The 13,745-nt window shown below is 46.6% G+C and overlaps 1 protein-coding gene across 1 annotated transcript; it reads right to left on the bottom strand.

Moving 5' to 3' along the window:
* Positions 1–2,196: 2,196 nt before the first annotated feature.
* Positions 2,197–13,533, bottom strand: SPMAP1 (sperm microtubule associated protein 1). Its single transcript, XM_066585838.1, has 2 exons — positions 12,836–13,533; positions 2,197–2,410 (listed from the first exon to the last, which is right to left on the bottom strand). The coding sequence occupies exons 1-2, from the start codon at positions 13,023–13,025 to the stop codon at positions 2,253–2,255; spliced, it is 348 nt and encodes a 115-aa protein (XP_066441935.1). The 5' UTR covers positions 13,026–13,533; the 3' UTR covers positions 2,197–2,252.
* Positions 13,534–13,745: the final 212 nt, after the last annotated feature.

Here is a 13,745-nt window from a genome sequence, read left to right as displayed (position 1 = left end):
ATCCGGGTGCCCCCTTCAAGTGCCAGCTTTACTCATGCTATTCAACGAGACGGTTACCTTTCAAGAAAGCTTTTCTTCACCTTGTTACCCCTGAGCACATTTCTCATGCAGAACTAAACAGGTACTGGTCGTCCACTCTCTCACTGGCAATCTTCATTGGTAGGGATTTCAACAAGCATCCTTACTTTTGAGAAATTGGTTTCCTCAGAACATTACTTTTTAAGAACCAGTGATCACAATCATAAGCCAGAGCATTCGAGTGCACATCAAGAGGTCCCTGGTTCAAATCCGGGTGCCCCCTTCAAGTGCCTGCTTTACTCAACAAGACAGTTACCTTTCAAGAAAGCTTTTCTTTAACTTGTTACCCTTAAGCGCATTTGTCATGCAGAACTAAACAAGAACTGGTCGTCTCAAAAGTAAGGATGCTTGTTGAAATCCCTACCAATGTAGATTGCCAGTGAGAGATTGGACGACCAGTTCTGCATGAGAAATATGCTCAAGGGTAACAAGCTGAAGAAGAGCTTTCTTGGAAAGGTAACCATCTCGTTGAATAGCATGAGTAAAGCTGGCACTTGAAGGGGGCACCCAGATTTGAAGCTATGCCCCCTTGGCTTATGATTGGGCTCACTGGTTCTTAAAAAGTAATGTTCTGAGGAAACCAATTTCTCAAAAGTAAGGATGCTTGTTGAAATCCCTACCAATAAAGATTGCCAGTGAGAGAGTGGACGACCAGTTCTTGTTTAGTTCTGCATGAGAAATGTGCTCAAGGGTAACAAGTTGAAGAAGAGCTTTATTGAAAAGTAAACGTCTTGTTGAGTAGCATGAGTAAAGCTGGCACTTGAAGGGGGCACCCGGTTTTGAACCAGGAACCTCTTGTTCTGCAGTCTAAATGGGGGCTTAAGGATGCTTGGGCTGTCTGCTTAAATCCCAACTCATCACGTTGGGGCAGATATGAATTGCCAGTAGGGGAGTGAACTCTTTCTTCCTATTTAGAAAAACGTCTGCCCGATACATCCGCTGAAGAGCAGCAAATCAGAAGACAGCTTTTTTGGAACATAAATACCTCATTGAATAGTATAAGAAAAGCTGGCACTTGAAGAGGGCACCTGGATTTGAACCAGGAACCTCTGGATCTGCAGTCAAATGCTCTTATAATGAGCTATACCCCATTTGGTAGTAATTTTGCTAACTTGTTTAATAAAAAAAAAAAGCTTTGAGGAAACTCCTGGCAAACTATTTCTCAAAGCAAGGCTCCTTAGCCTGCTTGTTGAAATCCCATACCATCGCAATGTGGATTGCAGTGAGAGAGTGGACGACCTTTTCCTATTTATAAATAGTTCTGCATAATAAATCTGCTCAAGGGTAACAAATTGGAAGGTAAACGCCTCAATGAATAGTATCCGAGTGCCCCCTTTAAAGCTGGCACTTGAAGGGGCACCAGGATTTGAACCAGGAACCTCTCGATCTGCAGTCAAATGCTCTTCAATTGAGCTATGCCCCCTTTGCTTGCAACCTTGCTCACTCGTTTCATTCCTCAAACATTTTGAAGAAACCTCTGCAAACTATTTCTCAAAAGCAAGGCTCCTTGGGCTGTTGTTGAAATCCTAAGGCCTCATGTACATGGGAGCATATCCGCAGCGGATCACCCGCACGCGTGATCCTCGCATCATAGGGATGGATTGGACACTCGCAGGTATTTAAATACCTGCGGATCTCATTTTCCCCTGAGGCGCGGATTGCATGTGCAGGAAAACACACGCAGCATGCTCCATTTCAATGCGGGTCACCCGCAGGCTTCTATTGAAGCCTATGGAAGCTGTCCGGATCCACAGCACACTCACAGCTGAATTTCTGCTCTGCCGCGGGAGTTGAAAAAAAAAAAAAAAAAAAAGAGTGCACGGCGCATGCGCGCGCCACACTGCCGGCATGCCGAGCACATCCGCCGGGCCGAACAAAGAAGATCCGGCCATGAAGGAGGGCATATCCACAGCGTCCGAACAGGTAAGTAAAATGTTATTTTCAGACCTCATATCTGCATGGAGAATCCACGCGGGCCTAAACTTTTCCCGTGGACATGAGATTACATTGCGGCAAATGTAAAGAAAATTGCATTGCTGTATTCAGCATTATGCTGGGAAACAAGCCAGTCACTACTGCAAGTCAACGACACATCTCCAAGTAAATATCCAGCTTCAATACCTCTTTAATTAACCACTGACAATGTACTAACACTGTAAAGTTCACCAATTAGCTTAATGAAAAGGGAAAGGGCTGATTTCACCAAAACAGGATGACTTATTACGGAGTGAGGGAGTATTCCGCCGATATCCAAATCGTCCATTGTAACCAACTGGAGGGTGGACATTAGATAGAAAGCTGCTGTGACCGGTGTTCAGTGTCAAGGAGTAGCCTGAGAGAAAGCGCAAAATCAGATTAAAATGAGAAACTAATAAGGCAATCAGAATGTCTGGTCATAAATAAATGGAGAGTTGAATAAAAGGCAACTATCCATCAGCATTATATACTGTAACAGACCTGCTAGAAATTGACAAGACTATTATGATTAAGACATGCACATGCTCCTCATTTACGCAAAGTGCTTTTAAAATGAAGCTCCATCCACTTGCAGCTAATACTCACTGACATCACTGGAAGTCCTGACCCAACCACAGACAGGTTTTAATTGAGTGTCTCTTCCCAAGAGAGAGTAATGGCATGAATGGTTACCCAAAATTACTTCTTCACCCAGGGCTGGATTAACAATGAAGCAAATGGAGCACCGGCTCCAGTCCCCCGTTACCCATGTTTTGGGGGACCACCAGTTGCCTGCTCTTCAGATCTGGAGAGAAGCAGTTAGGATCAATGATGGTTTAAAAAAACACCGGTATATTTACCTTCCTGCAAAAACACCCCCACACCAATCATCTGGACTGCTCAGCTGATCTTCTTTTCCTCCGGTTGCAGCGTGGTCACGTGGCACATGGTGTGACATGTAACTGGCGCTAGTGCTGGGCACGTGTCACGGCACGTGTCACGGCATGTAACACATGACCACAATGCCCCAGAAGAAAGGAAGATCAGAAGAGCAGTGCGGAGCGGCATGGGGGTGCTTTGCAGGGAGGAGAGGATACCAGTGGTTTTTAAAACAAGCAAAAAATCCGGCATGAGGGAGACAAAAAGGTGGCATTATGATTAGTGGGACAGAAAAGGGAAGCTTTATTAATAACTGGGGCAAAAAAGGCAGGGTTGGAAAGAACTGAGATTGAGCAATGTGTGGAATCTCAAGCCCCTAAGTTTTTCAAAAAGTGGAGGGATTTCATGGAAAAATTTCTTGGCCACGGGGAAATTATGGAATGTATGTCCCAGTTCACCAACACTACTTGGTACCATAATAATGATAATATGAACAGACTAGGATTATTGAAAGTAACGTGACTGACCGGGGAAGGGAGGAGGAGCTAGGGGGATACAAAGCGGGATAGTTATATTCAGTTGGATGTTATGTGTTTATTAAATTGTTGATTAATAAAGGGATATGGAGGGAGGGGGGAAGAGGGAAATAAAATGTTTGAAGACATATAGATGACCGAGAGATAATCACCTTTACATAAACTATAGAAATTGTTCAGTATGGTATTATAATCAACCACTGCAATTTATCTGTAAAAGTAATATATGCTGTACGGTCTTCTTTTTGAGTTGTATTTATAATATACTCATGTTTGTATACCATAAAAATTTCAATAAAAACCAGTTATTTTTTTTAAAAAAGGCAGCCTTAATAATTACTGGGGCAGAAAAAAACGCATTAATAATAATGGGGACAGAAAAGATGGCAGTATTACATACAGGGCAGAAAAGGTGGCATTATGATTAGTGGGGCAGAAAAAAGGGTGATTATACCTACCCGATAATCGGGTTTCCAGGAGTCTCCACGACAGCACCACCTGAGACCGCCTCCTCCTGATAGGACAGGAACACACCGAGAGATTAAAATCTCCCCCCCCCCCCCCCCTTCCTCCCCTCCTCAGTGTATTATAACGAAACTGCCGGGGTAGGAGCTAACTAAAAATTCTTTTACCTATCTGGTATTTATTCCTTTTTTTTTTATACACCTATAACCTTTTTTTGGGGGGGGAGGGAATGTACGGGTGCTGTCGTGGAGACTCCTGGAAACCCGATTATCGGGAAGGTATAATCACCCTTTTCCCAGGTCGTCTCCACGACAGCACCACCTGAGACGTATCAACTAAAGTCATTTTAGGGTTCTTATTGGCTCGGACTTACTCAGAAACTAAGATAGTAAATGTACTAAAATAATTGTTGTTTGGGGAGAGAGAGGGAGAAGGAATAGCGTCACCATGGTCACGGAATTAATTATTGAACATGCCACGGATCAACACATGGAAAATCCTCACAAACAAGAAGAATGGATCAAGAGCACAGTGGACTTATCCTCGAGGCGCGTGAGAGACTATTTGGGATATGTTTTAGTGCTTTGTATTGTTACTTAAACGTCTTCGGACGAGGAAAATTCAATAAAAAATATTTGAATTAAAAAACAATTATTTTAGAGTGGGATTGCCGCCAAGAGGACCTTACGACCGAAGGTCATGTCCTCGTCTAGCTGCACTTTTACCCTGTAATGTTTGACAAAAGTGTGTGGCTTTTTCCACACTGCTGCCCTGCATATCTGTTCCACGGATGCCGAGCTATGCTCGGCCCATGAAGTCGCTACTGCCCTCGTGGAATGGGCTTTAAGAGCCGAGGGGGCCTCTTTCCCCAAAGTCCTATAGGATTCGCTAATGGCCAGTCGGATCCACCTGGCTATAGAGCTTTTAGCCGCTTTTTTCCCCTTGTTAGGGCCTGAGAATTGGACAAACAGCTTGTCGTCCTGCCTCCATGGCCCTGTGGCATCGATGTACCTCAGGACCGCTCTCCTGACATCTAAGCAGTTTAGGGCTCTCTCTCATCTTTTGGGTGATTATAGAACGAGGGGATTGCTATGTTCCTGGCCCTATGGAATGGAGACACTACTTTAGGCAAGAAGGTCGGGTCCGTTTTGAAGACTAATTTGGTGTCTGTTATCTTGAGGAGCGTGTGGAGGATGGATAGGGCTTGTAGCTCGCTGACCCGTCTGGCTGAGGAAATGGCCACTAGGAAGATTGTTTTAATTGTGAGCATTTTTATTGAGAGCCCCTCAATTGGTTCTAAGGGTTCCGCTGACATAGCCCCCAAGACCAGATTTAGATTCCAGTCTGGGCATATGTTGGTAGATCTAGGTCACAACCTATCTGCCGCTGTCAGGAATCTACTGATCCACCTGTCTCCTGCTAGCTTAGTGTCGAACAGAGCGCTAAGGGCTGTCGTCTGGACCCTTAGGGTGCTCGGGGAGAGGCCCATATCCAGGCCCTCCTGCAGGAAATCCAGGATTAATGGGATGTCAGCGCCGCTGCTCAAGGAGTCCTTCCCCTGTCTCCAAAAGGTAAACCTCTTCCAGATTTTTTGGTAGATGCGGTTGGTTGTCTCTTTTCTACTTGCCATTAGTGTCCTGACTACCTTGTCCGAGAACCCCCTGCCCCTCAGTATGGATTCTTCAGTATCTAGGCTGTTAAATGGAGTCTGCTTATATCGGGGTAGTTCAAAGGCCCCTGTGTTAGTAGATTTGCTTGAGCCGGAAGGGTGACTGGCTCCTGGATGCTCAGGTTTTTTAGAAGGCTGAACCAGCTCCTCCTTGGCCAAAAGGGAGCCACTAGGATCAGGGTGCATGCCTGTGACCTGAAGTGCTGCAACACCCTTGGGATTAACGGAATTGGAGGAAAGGCGTACACCAGTTCTCCTCCCCAATCCTGGCTCAGAGCGTCCACCGCTGTTGGCCAGTCCTCCGGTCTGAGGGAGAAAAAGTTCTCTGCCTTGGCATTTTGTCTGGATGCGAACAGGTCCAGCTGTGGAAGACCCCACCTGTCCGTCACGATCCTGGGATAGAGACCATTCCCCTGGATCAATACGCCTTCGGCTGAGGAAGTCTACCTCTGATTCAGGGATCCCTTCAAGTGTATTGCTGATAATGAGAGGATGCGGCCCTCCGCCCAGCGAAAGATTCTTTGCGAAATGCCTTGTAGAGCTGGCGACCTCGTGCCCCCTGGTGCCGAATGTGGGCTACTGCCGTGGTATTGTCCAATAGCACTCTTATGTGCTGGTTTTTTACTGCGTCCCCCAGGTGCTGGAGGGCCTTCCAGATTGCCTGTAGTTCTCTGTAGTTTGAGGACTGGTGTTTCATCCCCAGCGGCCATGGGCCCTGTAGGAGCTTGTCTCCGACGTGCGCTCCCCACCCCCAGGAGCTTGCATCTGTCGTGACCTGCACGGCCGGATTCAGTATCCAGTGGACCCCCCTTCGCAGATTTCCTGGGGACGTCCCCCAGTGCAAGGATATTTTCACTGAATTCCTTATCTGCATTCTCCTTTCTAGTGAGGATTGCTTGCCGTCCCATGCTGAGAGAACCGCTGCTTGCAGAGGTCTGGTATTCGCCTGAGCCCATGCTACCCCTGGGATGCATGATGTCAGGCTTCCCAGGAGGGACATAGCCTCCCGGATTGAGCATGACCGTCTCCGAAGGAAGGATTCTACTATCCTTTGGATCTTCTGCGCTTTTGACTCGGGGAGGAAGGAGCATTGAGCTTCTGAATGGAGTGTTATGCCTAAAAACACCTTCTTCCTGCTGGGGTCTAGGCTGGACTTCTCCCAATTTACTATCCATCTTAAAAACTGTTGCAAGTTGAGCACCGTTGCCAGGTTTTCTGCTAGGAGCTCTCTGGACTCGGCTATAATTAAGATGTCGTCCAGATAGGGGACTATCAGAATCGATCTCTGCCTCAGATAGGCTGCGACCTCCCCCATGATTTTCGTGAAGATGCAGGGTGCCGAGGAGATTCCAAAGGGCAGGCATCTGAATTGGAGATGTCTTGTCCTCTTGCCCATCTCTAGCATGAACCTTAGGTACTTTTGTGAGTCCCTGTGGATTGGTACATGAATGTAGGCGTCCTTCAGGTCGATTGATGCCATGTAGGCTCCCTTGGGGATCAACCTTACTGCTGAAGCGATCGATTCCACCCTGAACTTTCGATATTTGACGAAGGCATTCAGGGGTTTTAGATTTATTATCATGCGTGAGCCTCCGCCCGATTTCTTTATTAGGAAGAGTCTGGAGTAATGCCCCCAGGTCTCTTCTCTTTGTGGTACGAAGGACACTGCCTTTAGACGTTGTAGGTCCCGAACCGCCTGCTGGAGCGGGTGCAGTTGTTGCGCTGGACCTCTGGTAGTAATGTATTTTCTCCTGAGGAGGGACACCAGTTCGATTCGGTATCCCTGCTGCAGGATCTCCGGGATCCACGGGCTCCTGCAAACCGAGGCCCATCGATCCGCAAAACTCTGCAGCCTCGCCCCCACTGGGATGGCATCAGGGCTTCTGTTTGGTTGGATCCCCCTGATGAGGGTTGAAGAGGAAGTTCCTCCCTCTGCCCCCCTTGGGGTAACTCCAGCGGCCTGTCTTGCCCTTGCCCTTATACGGTTCCGGCTGTTGTACTGGGGCCCGGAAGAAGGTCTTCCCTTTACGCTGTTTCTCTTCCGGGAATCCTCTGCCTTCTCTAGGATCTTGTCCAGATCCGGACCAAAGAGGAACTGGCCATGAAAAGGGAGCGAACATAATTTATTTTTTGATGCCAGGTCACCTGACCATGACTTTAGCCACAGGACTCTTCTGGCAGAGTTGGTTAGGGCTGTTGCTTTGGCAGAGAGCTTCACCGACTCCGCCAATGCGTCTGCCAAAAAATTGGTGGCCATCTTTAGTATCGAGAGGGAATCTATAATTTGTTCCCTCTGTGTTTTATTTGAGATATGCAGCTCCAGCTGCTCTAGCCATACCCCCAGGGTTCTATCGACACACGTGGCTGTGACCCCTGGTCTGAGTGTACTGGTGGCTGCCTCCCAGGATCTCCTTGATAGGCCCTCCGCCTTCCGATCCATTGGATCTCTCAGCTGCGTGGCGTCTTCAAAGGGCAAGGTTGTCCTCTTCACCACCTTAGCCACTGGGACGTCCACTCTAGGTATTTCTTCCCAATTCGCTCATACCTCCTCCTCGAACGGATAGCGTCTCTTAACCCCCTTGGAGGAGGAGGATCCAGCATCGGGTTTTTTCCACTCTTTGTGTATCATCTTGCAGATATTGTTGTGGACCGGGAAGGTATGCTTCCGTCTCTCCCCTAATCCCCCAAAGACGTTGTCTTGTATGGTGCGGAGCTCTTTGGGTTCTTCCATCTTTAGCGTGGGTCTAACGGATTTGATGAGGTCCGCTAGGTCTTCTCTATGGAAGAGGTACTTTTTGTAGTCCTCTTCTTCTGAGGACTACTCGAACACCAGCTCTTCTGGTTCTGATTTCGAACTCTCTTCAGAATCTGAGTGCTCCTCTGGGTATACACCCTTTTCCGGCGTTTTGCCCCTGATGCCTCTGTTGGTGGCGTTTTTGGAGTCGTCAGGGCTGACCGTACTTCTTCTCGGACTAGCTTCCTGACGTCCTCGAGGAATCCCCCCGATTCCTCCTTGACTAGCTTGGCTATGCATGTTTTGCATAATGACTTCACATGCGAAGCCGGTAGTCTTGCGCCGCATTCTACGCATTTTTTCGCTTTGGTTCTGGGAGGGGCATCCCTTTTATCCCCCTGCAAGATAAACAAAATTTTTGCGTATAAGGATGCAACATTCACAATAACGTACACGAATATACATGACCTTGTTTGCCCCACTGGCTACTTACGGTTCCCACTGCGGCTGAACATTCCACAACCTCTGGTGCTGGAGCACTCATATTTTGCTACTGGACACTCCTGGGGCAGTAAGCTAAACAGTTACTGAATGGCCCTTACTTGATCTGCGCCATCTTCTCTCAGGTTCCTGTTTTTAATTTTGAATTTGGCACCTTTAAATTTAAGCCCCGCCCCCTCCGAGCGGCGGCCGAGCCTGCCGCGATGACATCATTGCACTAGTCACATGGCGCGGCACCCCGCCCCCTCCACACGCGTTAAGAGGATCCAGGAAGCGTCGCGCTCGGTCCTATGTCGGCGTCTGAGGAGAGCTGGAGCCCCGCTTTGAACCCCCCATGGGAGGCACCTGGCCTGAGGGAGCCACCCCATGTGGCGTCCCGGGAGTCGCTCTGCAGGAAGGGAGGACAGGCTGACCCACTGCCCTCCGATCCACCGGTAAGCTCTTCAGGCTGGCGTCTCCACCAGCCCCTCTCGGTGATCCTGCCTCCTGGCAAGTCAGGAAAACACTGAGGAGGGGAGGACAGGGGGGGAGATTTTAACCTCTCGGTGTGTTCCTGTCCTATCAGGAGGAGGTGGTCTCAGGTGGTGCTGTCGTGGAGACGACCTGGGAAAGGCAGCGTTATTAATTACTGGGGCAAAAAAACGGCAGCATTATTAATTACTGGGGCAAAAAAGGGGCAGCGTTATTAATTACTGGGGCAAAAAAAGGGCAGCGTTATTAATTACTGGGGGCAAAAAAAGGGCAGCGTTATTAATTACTGGGACAAAAAAAGGGCAGCGTTATTAATTACTGGGGCAAAAAAAGGGCAGCGTTATTAATTACTGGAGCAAAAAAAAGGGCAGCGTTATTAATTACTGGGGCAGAAAAGATTGCATTAATAATAATGGGGACAGAAAAGATGGCAGTATTACATACAGGGCAGAAAAGATGGCATTAGGATTAGTGGGGCAGGAAAAAAAGCTTTATGAACTACTGGGGCAAAAAAGGCAGCATTATTAATTACTGGGGCAAAAAAAGATCGCATTAATAATAATGGGGTGTGGCAAGGGGGGTACTCTTGCCTGCGGGATCGCTGACTTCTTGACCAGAATGGCCACCACACGTGCAGAAACACTTCATAAAGCGTGGTTTCTCTTTAAGACTGGCGCCTGCTAGCATTTATTCCCAGCATAAACAAATCGCGGACACAGAGTCCCAATATGCATTCCTTCATAGAATAAAGTCCATAAGTCCATATAAGCACATCCCACTCGGGTGTTGAGGTTAGGTGCGTCACCCTGTCAACCTCTCGCCTATTACAAGTCTATGTAAGCACCCCACCTGGGTGTTTGAGGTTAGGGGCGTCACCCTGTCAACATTTTGCCTTTTCAGGCCACCAGCCCGCAGCACCTCACCCTGCTGCGCTGGTTCTCACTCCTCCTCTCCTTGGTAGGAACTGGCCTTTTATCTTGTTCCTGCTCCACCCCTTGGTTAACCCTCGCAATAGAAGACCTGTCTCTGGCCCTCTACAGGCCCTCCTGTGTACTGCACTACTACAGGGGACAGAAAAGATGGCAGTATTACATACAGGGCAGTTTTTTAGTTGTATTATGTGTAAAAAACTAAAAAGAAATATATATTTTTCATTTATAGTTGTTTATTTTAGCCTAAATATACTAATTTTAAAAGTGAGGGGCAGAAAAGGGTTCCTCATTTTGCTTTGCACATTTTGATATATATTTGTATAATCTCTGATTACATAGCGCATATGGCAGCGCTTTTGGTTGGTGTGGAGGGTGGCTCATTTTCTTTTTTATGTATATATTTTAATTTTATTCCATAATTTTTCTTTACCTATTTTTCTAACTATTTTTTTTACCATCTATGTCCCTGATGACGTCATATAAGACCACTTAGTGTCTTTCTGCTAGGACCCTACAGCTCTGCTGTGACAGAGGGCACCCGGTGGGTTGCATAGTGGAACTCACTTCCATTTTCACTCTTCAGTACACAGAGCTCACTATATTTATCGCACTTTGCCCTTAAGGCATTAATAATAGGGGAAGAGAAAGGTGACATTATTAATAATGTGGGAAGAAAATAAATTATTAATTACGGGGCAGAAAAAGGTGGCATTATTACCTACAGGAGCAGAAAAGGCAGCGTTATTAATTGTGGGGGCAAAAAGGCAACAGTATAATTACAGGGGCAGAAAACGGCAACATTATTATTGGAGGGAGAAAAGGTTACATTATTAACTACAGGGGCAGAATTGGCGACATAACTTATGGGGGCAGAAGTGGCAGCCTTATGTATTATGGGATCAGAAAGAATGGCAATATTTATTTGCGAGACAGAAAAGGCAGCATTATTAATTATGGAGGCATAAAAAGGGGAATTTTTAATTATGGTTCAAAAAGTATTTTATTAGCTGGAACGGACATTACAATAAAGTATAAAGTATCATTGCAGGGTTTGTTGTTCATCAATCAAAACCTAACCACAGTTTCTACTCCCTACTAATTCCACCGGCACCCATTGTCCCAGCCATTTTTATTTATTAATGAAAGATAAAACTATGATATAACACAACGGAATGGGCAACAGTCCCCCGTTGTAAGTTGCTATAAGTCTCTAGTCTGTGGGACTGGAGGAGTATAGGGGTCTCCAGGGCCCCATAACAAGAGCGGGAGAACCCTGGAGGGGAGGGAGGGGAAGGAAGCAAAGTGGAGTCTAAAGGGTTAGGGGGTTGGGAAAGAGATGAGAGGGGGAGAGTAGAAGAAGAGACATAAAGAAAAGAGGAGAGAAAGGGAGAAGAGAGAATAGAATGAAGATGGAGATGAAGATGCCTGTTCGGTCAATAACCACCTATGTATAGATTCGTCAACAATGCAAGGTTCGTCGTTTACGCTTTAGGGTGTTCTGAAGCGTTAGAGAGCGGCAATGCCACCACACAACCACGTGTCCAGTCTAGGTGAGGCCCGAAACTGTAACCATACCGCCCAGGTGTTGTAAAATTTAGCGTACCTCAGTTCGTCTTTGGCACAGAGTTCCTCCATTTGCTTCAGATTATCCATAGCTTCCAGCCACATCAATTGTGATGGGGGGGGGTTGCTGATTTCCACCTTCTGGGAATGATCTGTCTCATTGCCAGTAGAAAAAAGCGCAGCAAGGAACTCTCCGCTTGTGACACTGACCCCGAGATCATGGATAAGAGAGCTACCTCAGGGGTGAGGTTAAGCGGCCCTCTGCAAACAACTGTGTATAGGGCTTCCACCTCACGCCACAGTGGTTGGATCTGTGCGCATGACCACCATAGATGGACAAAGGTCCCCCGTTCGCTGAGACACCTCCAACAGAGATCCGAATACTGGGGGTATATTCTGGCCAGTCCCGCCGGAGTCCTGTACCAACGGGTCAGGATCTTGTAATTAAGCTCCTGTAATCTGCTGGAGACGCTTAACTTATGGGTCATTACATAGGCCTTTTCCCAGGATTCCGCCTGAAAATCTATTCCTAGTTCTCTCTCCCATGTCAGTTCTAGGGTCCTATTTCCGCCTGATGTGTCCTTCTCTATAAGTGAGCTATATAGCGAGGAGATAGTTTGTGGGGTCACTGGTTTAGACATACATATCTTTTCGGAATTTTTAATTATGGGGACAGAAGAGTTAGCATTATTACTGATGCGGCAGAAAAGGGGACACTTGTACTGTGTGGAGGGCACTAAAAGCAACACTTATTGCGTGGGGTCTAATTACTATATGGGGCATTATGGATTGCGTAGAGGTGTGGAAAACATAGGGAGGGTGATGGAAAAGCAAGGAACCAAAGATTTCTGTGTCAAATGCTACATAAGCAAATTGTGGCTGGAAGGAGTCATTGCAACGGTCTGGGTGCGGATAGAGAAGAAAAGGGAAAGAGAACGACACAGATCAGAGATGACACCACCTGTGACTACAGGTGGTAACTCGCTATAATCAATGTCACTATGTAAAGCTGGCAATTGGTTATAATTTAGAGATACAATATTACTCTCACCTGCTCCACTCAAGTTCCTCTCGTACAAGTATCTCTGCTCTCTTCCAAAAATGTTGTTATAATCCACAATCCAACCATTTGCTGAGGTCCCACCATGACCCTGATAGATAATAGGATGAGAAAACATATATAAATTTCTGTTACCATTAGTGACCTCCAATCTTTTCACACTGTAGAAGCAACTGCTCATATTGGTGGCTTTTAATCTGTGGCTCTCCAGCAGATGGGAAGCTACAACTCTCAGCCTGCAACTTTCAGGGCATGCCCGAAGTATAGTTTCCCACTAGTAGATTCCCAGCACACAGAATATTCAATAAAGGGTCATTTTGAAGTTGTTAATAGTTGCAAAAATTGAAATGAATCACCAACTATGTACACCATGAATGGACTGTGTAGTAAAAGCTGTTCTTAGCACTTCTCCGTTCTGGCTAATAGACAGGGCTACTGAGCAGTTTTTTGACATCCTATAAGGCCCCGATTCAGGCTGCAATGTCCATGTAGTAGACTAAATACCTCCTGTCTGCACTGCATTGTACAAAGCTTCATACATTTAAAGAAAAAGGGTAACAACATTTTACAAGGAGAATCTTGCTCTAATTAATTCAGAGAGGGGTTAAAAATTAAAGGGGTTCTCCAGAACAAACATCAATAGCCTACTCCAGCAGTTGGTAACTGATCAATCACAACCGACAGGTCATTTGTTGATGGATCCCATGTAGATTACAGGTCAACAACCACCTTCAACTTCTTCTGCAGTGGAGCTTGAGAGCCATAGCTGTGCTCCAACGTTTATCATTGTAGACCACTTCAGGCCAATGGCCTACTAAAGTGTTGATCTCTGAAGCAGGCAGGAGCAATGCGGTCAACTTGCCTGCCTCTTTTTTGGGGGGGGGGGTTGAGTTGCACAGAG

Source organism: Eleutherodactylus coqui, chromosome 13 (genome assembly GCF_035609145.1).
Source record: "Eleutherodactylus coqui strain aEleCoq1 chromosome 13, aEleCoq1.hap1, whole genome shotgun sequence".
In the NCBI taxonomy this organism is placed as follows: Eukaryota; Metazoa; Chordata; class Amphibia; order Anura; family Eleutherodactylidae; genus Eleutherodactylus; species Eleutherodactylus coqui.
Note: the sequence above shows the minus strand (reverse complement) of the source record. Positions and strands in the feature narration are given on the sequence as shown.

Coding starts and splice junctions, on each gene's coding strand:
- SPMAP1 (XM_066585838.1), bottom strand. CDS start 13,025: ATGAGCAGTTGCTTCTACAGTGTGAAAAGATTGGAGGTCACTAATGGT. Junction 2,411..12,835: donor GAGGAACTTGAGTGGAGCAG/GTGAGAGTAATA, acceptor GCTTTCTCTCAG/GCTACTCCTTGACACTGAAC.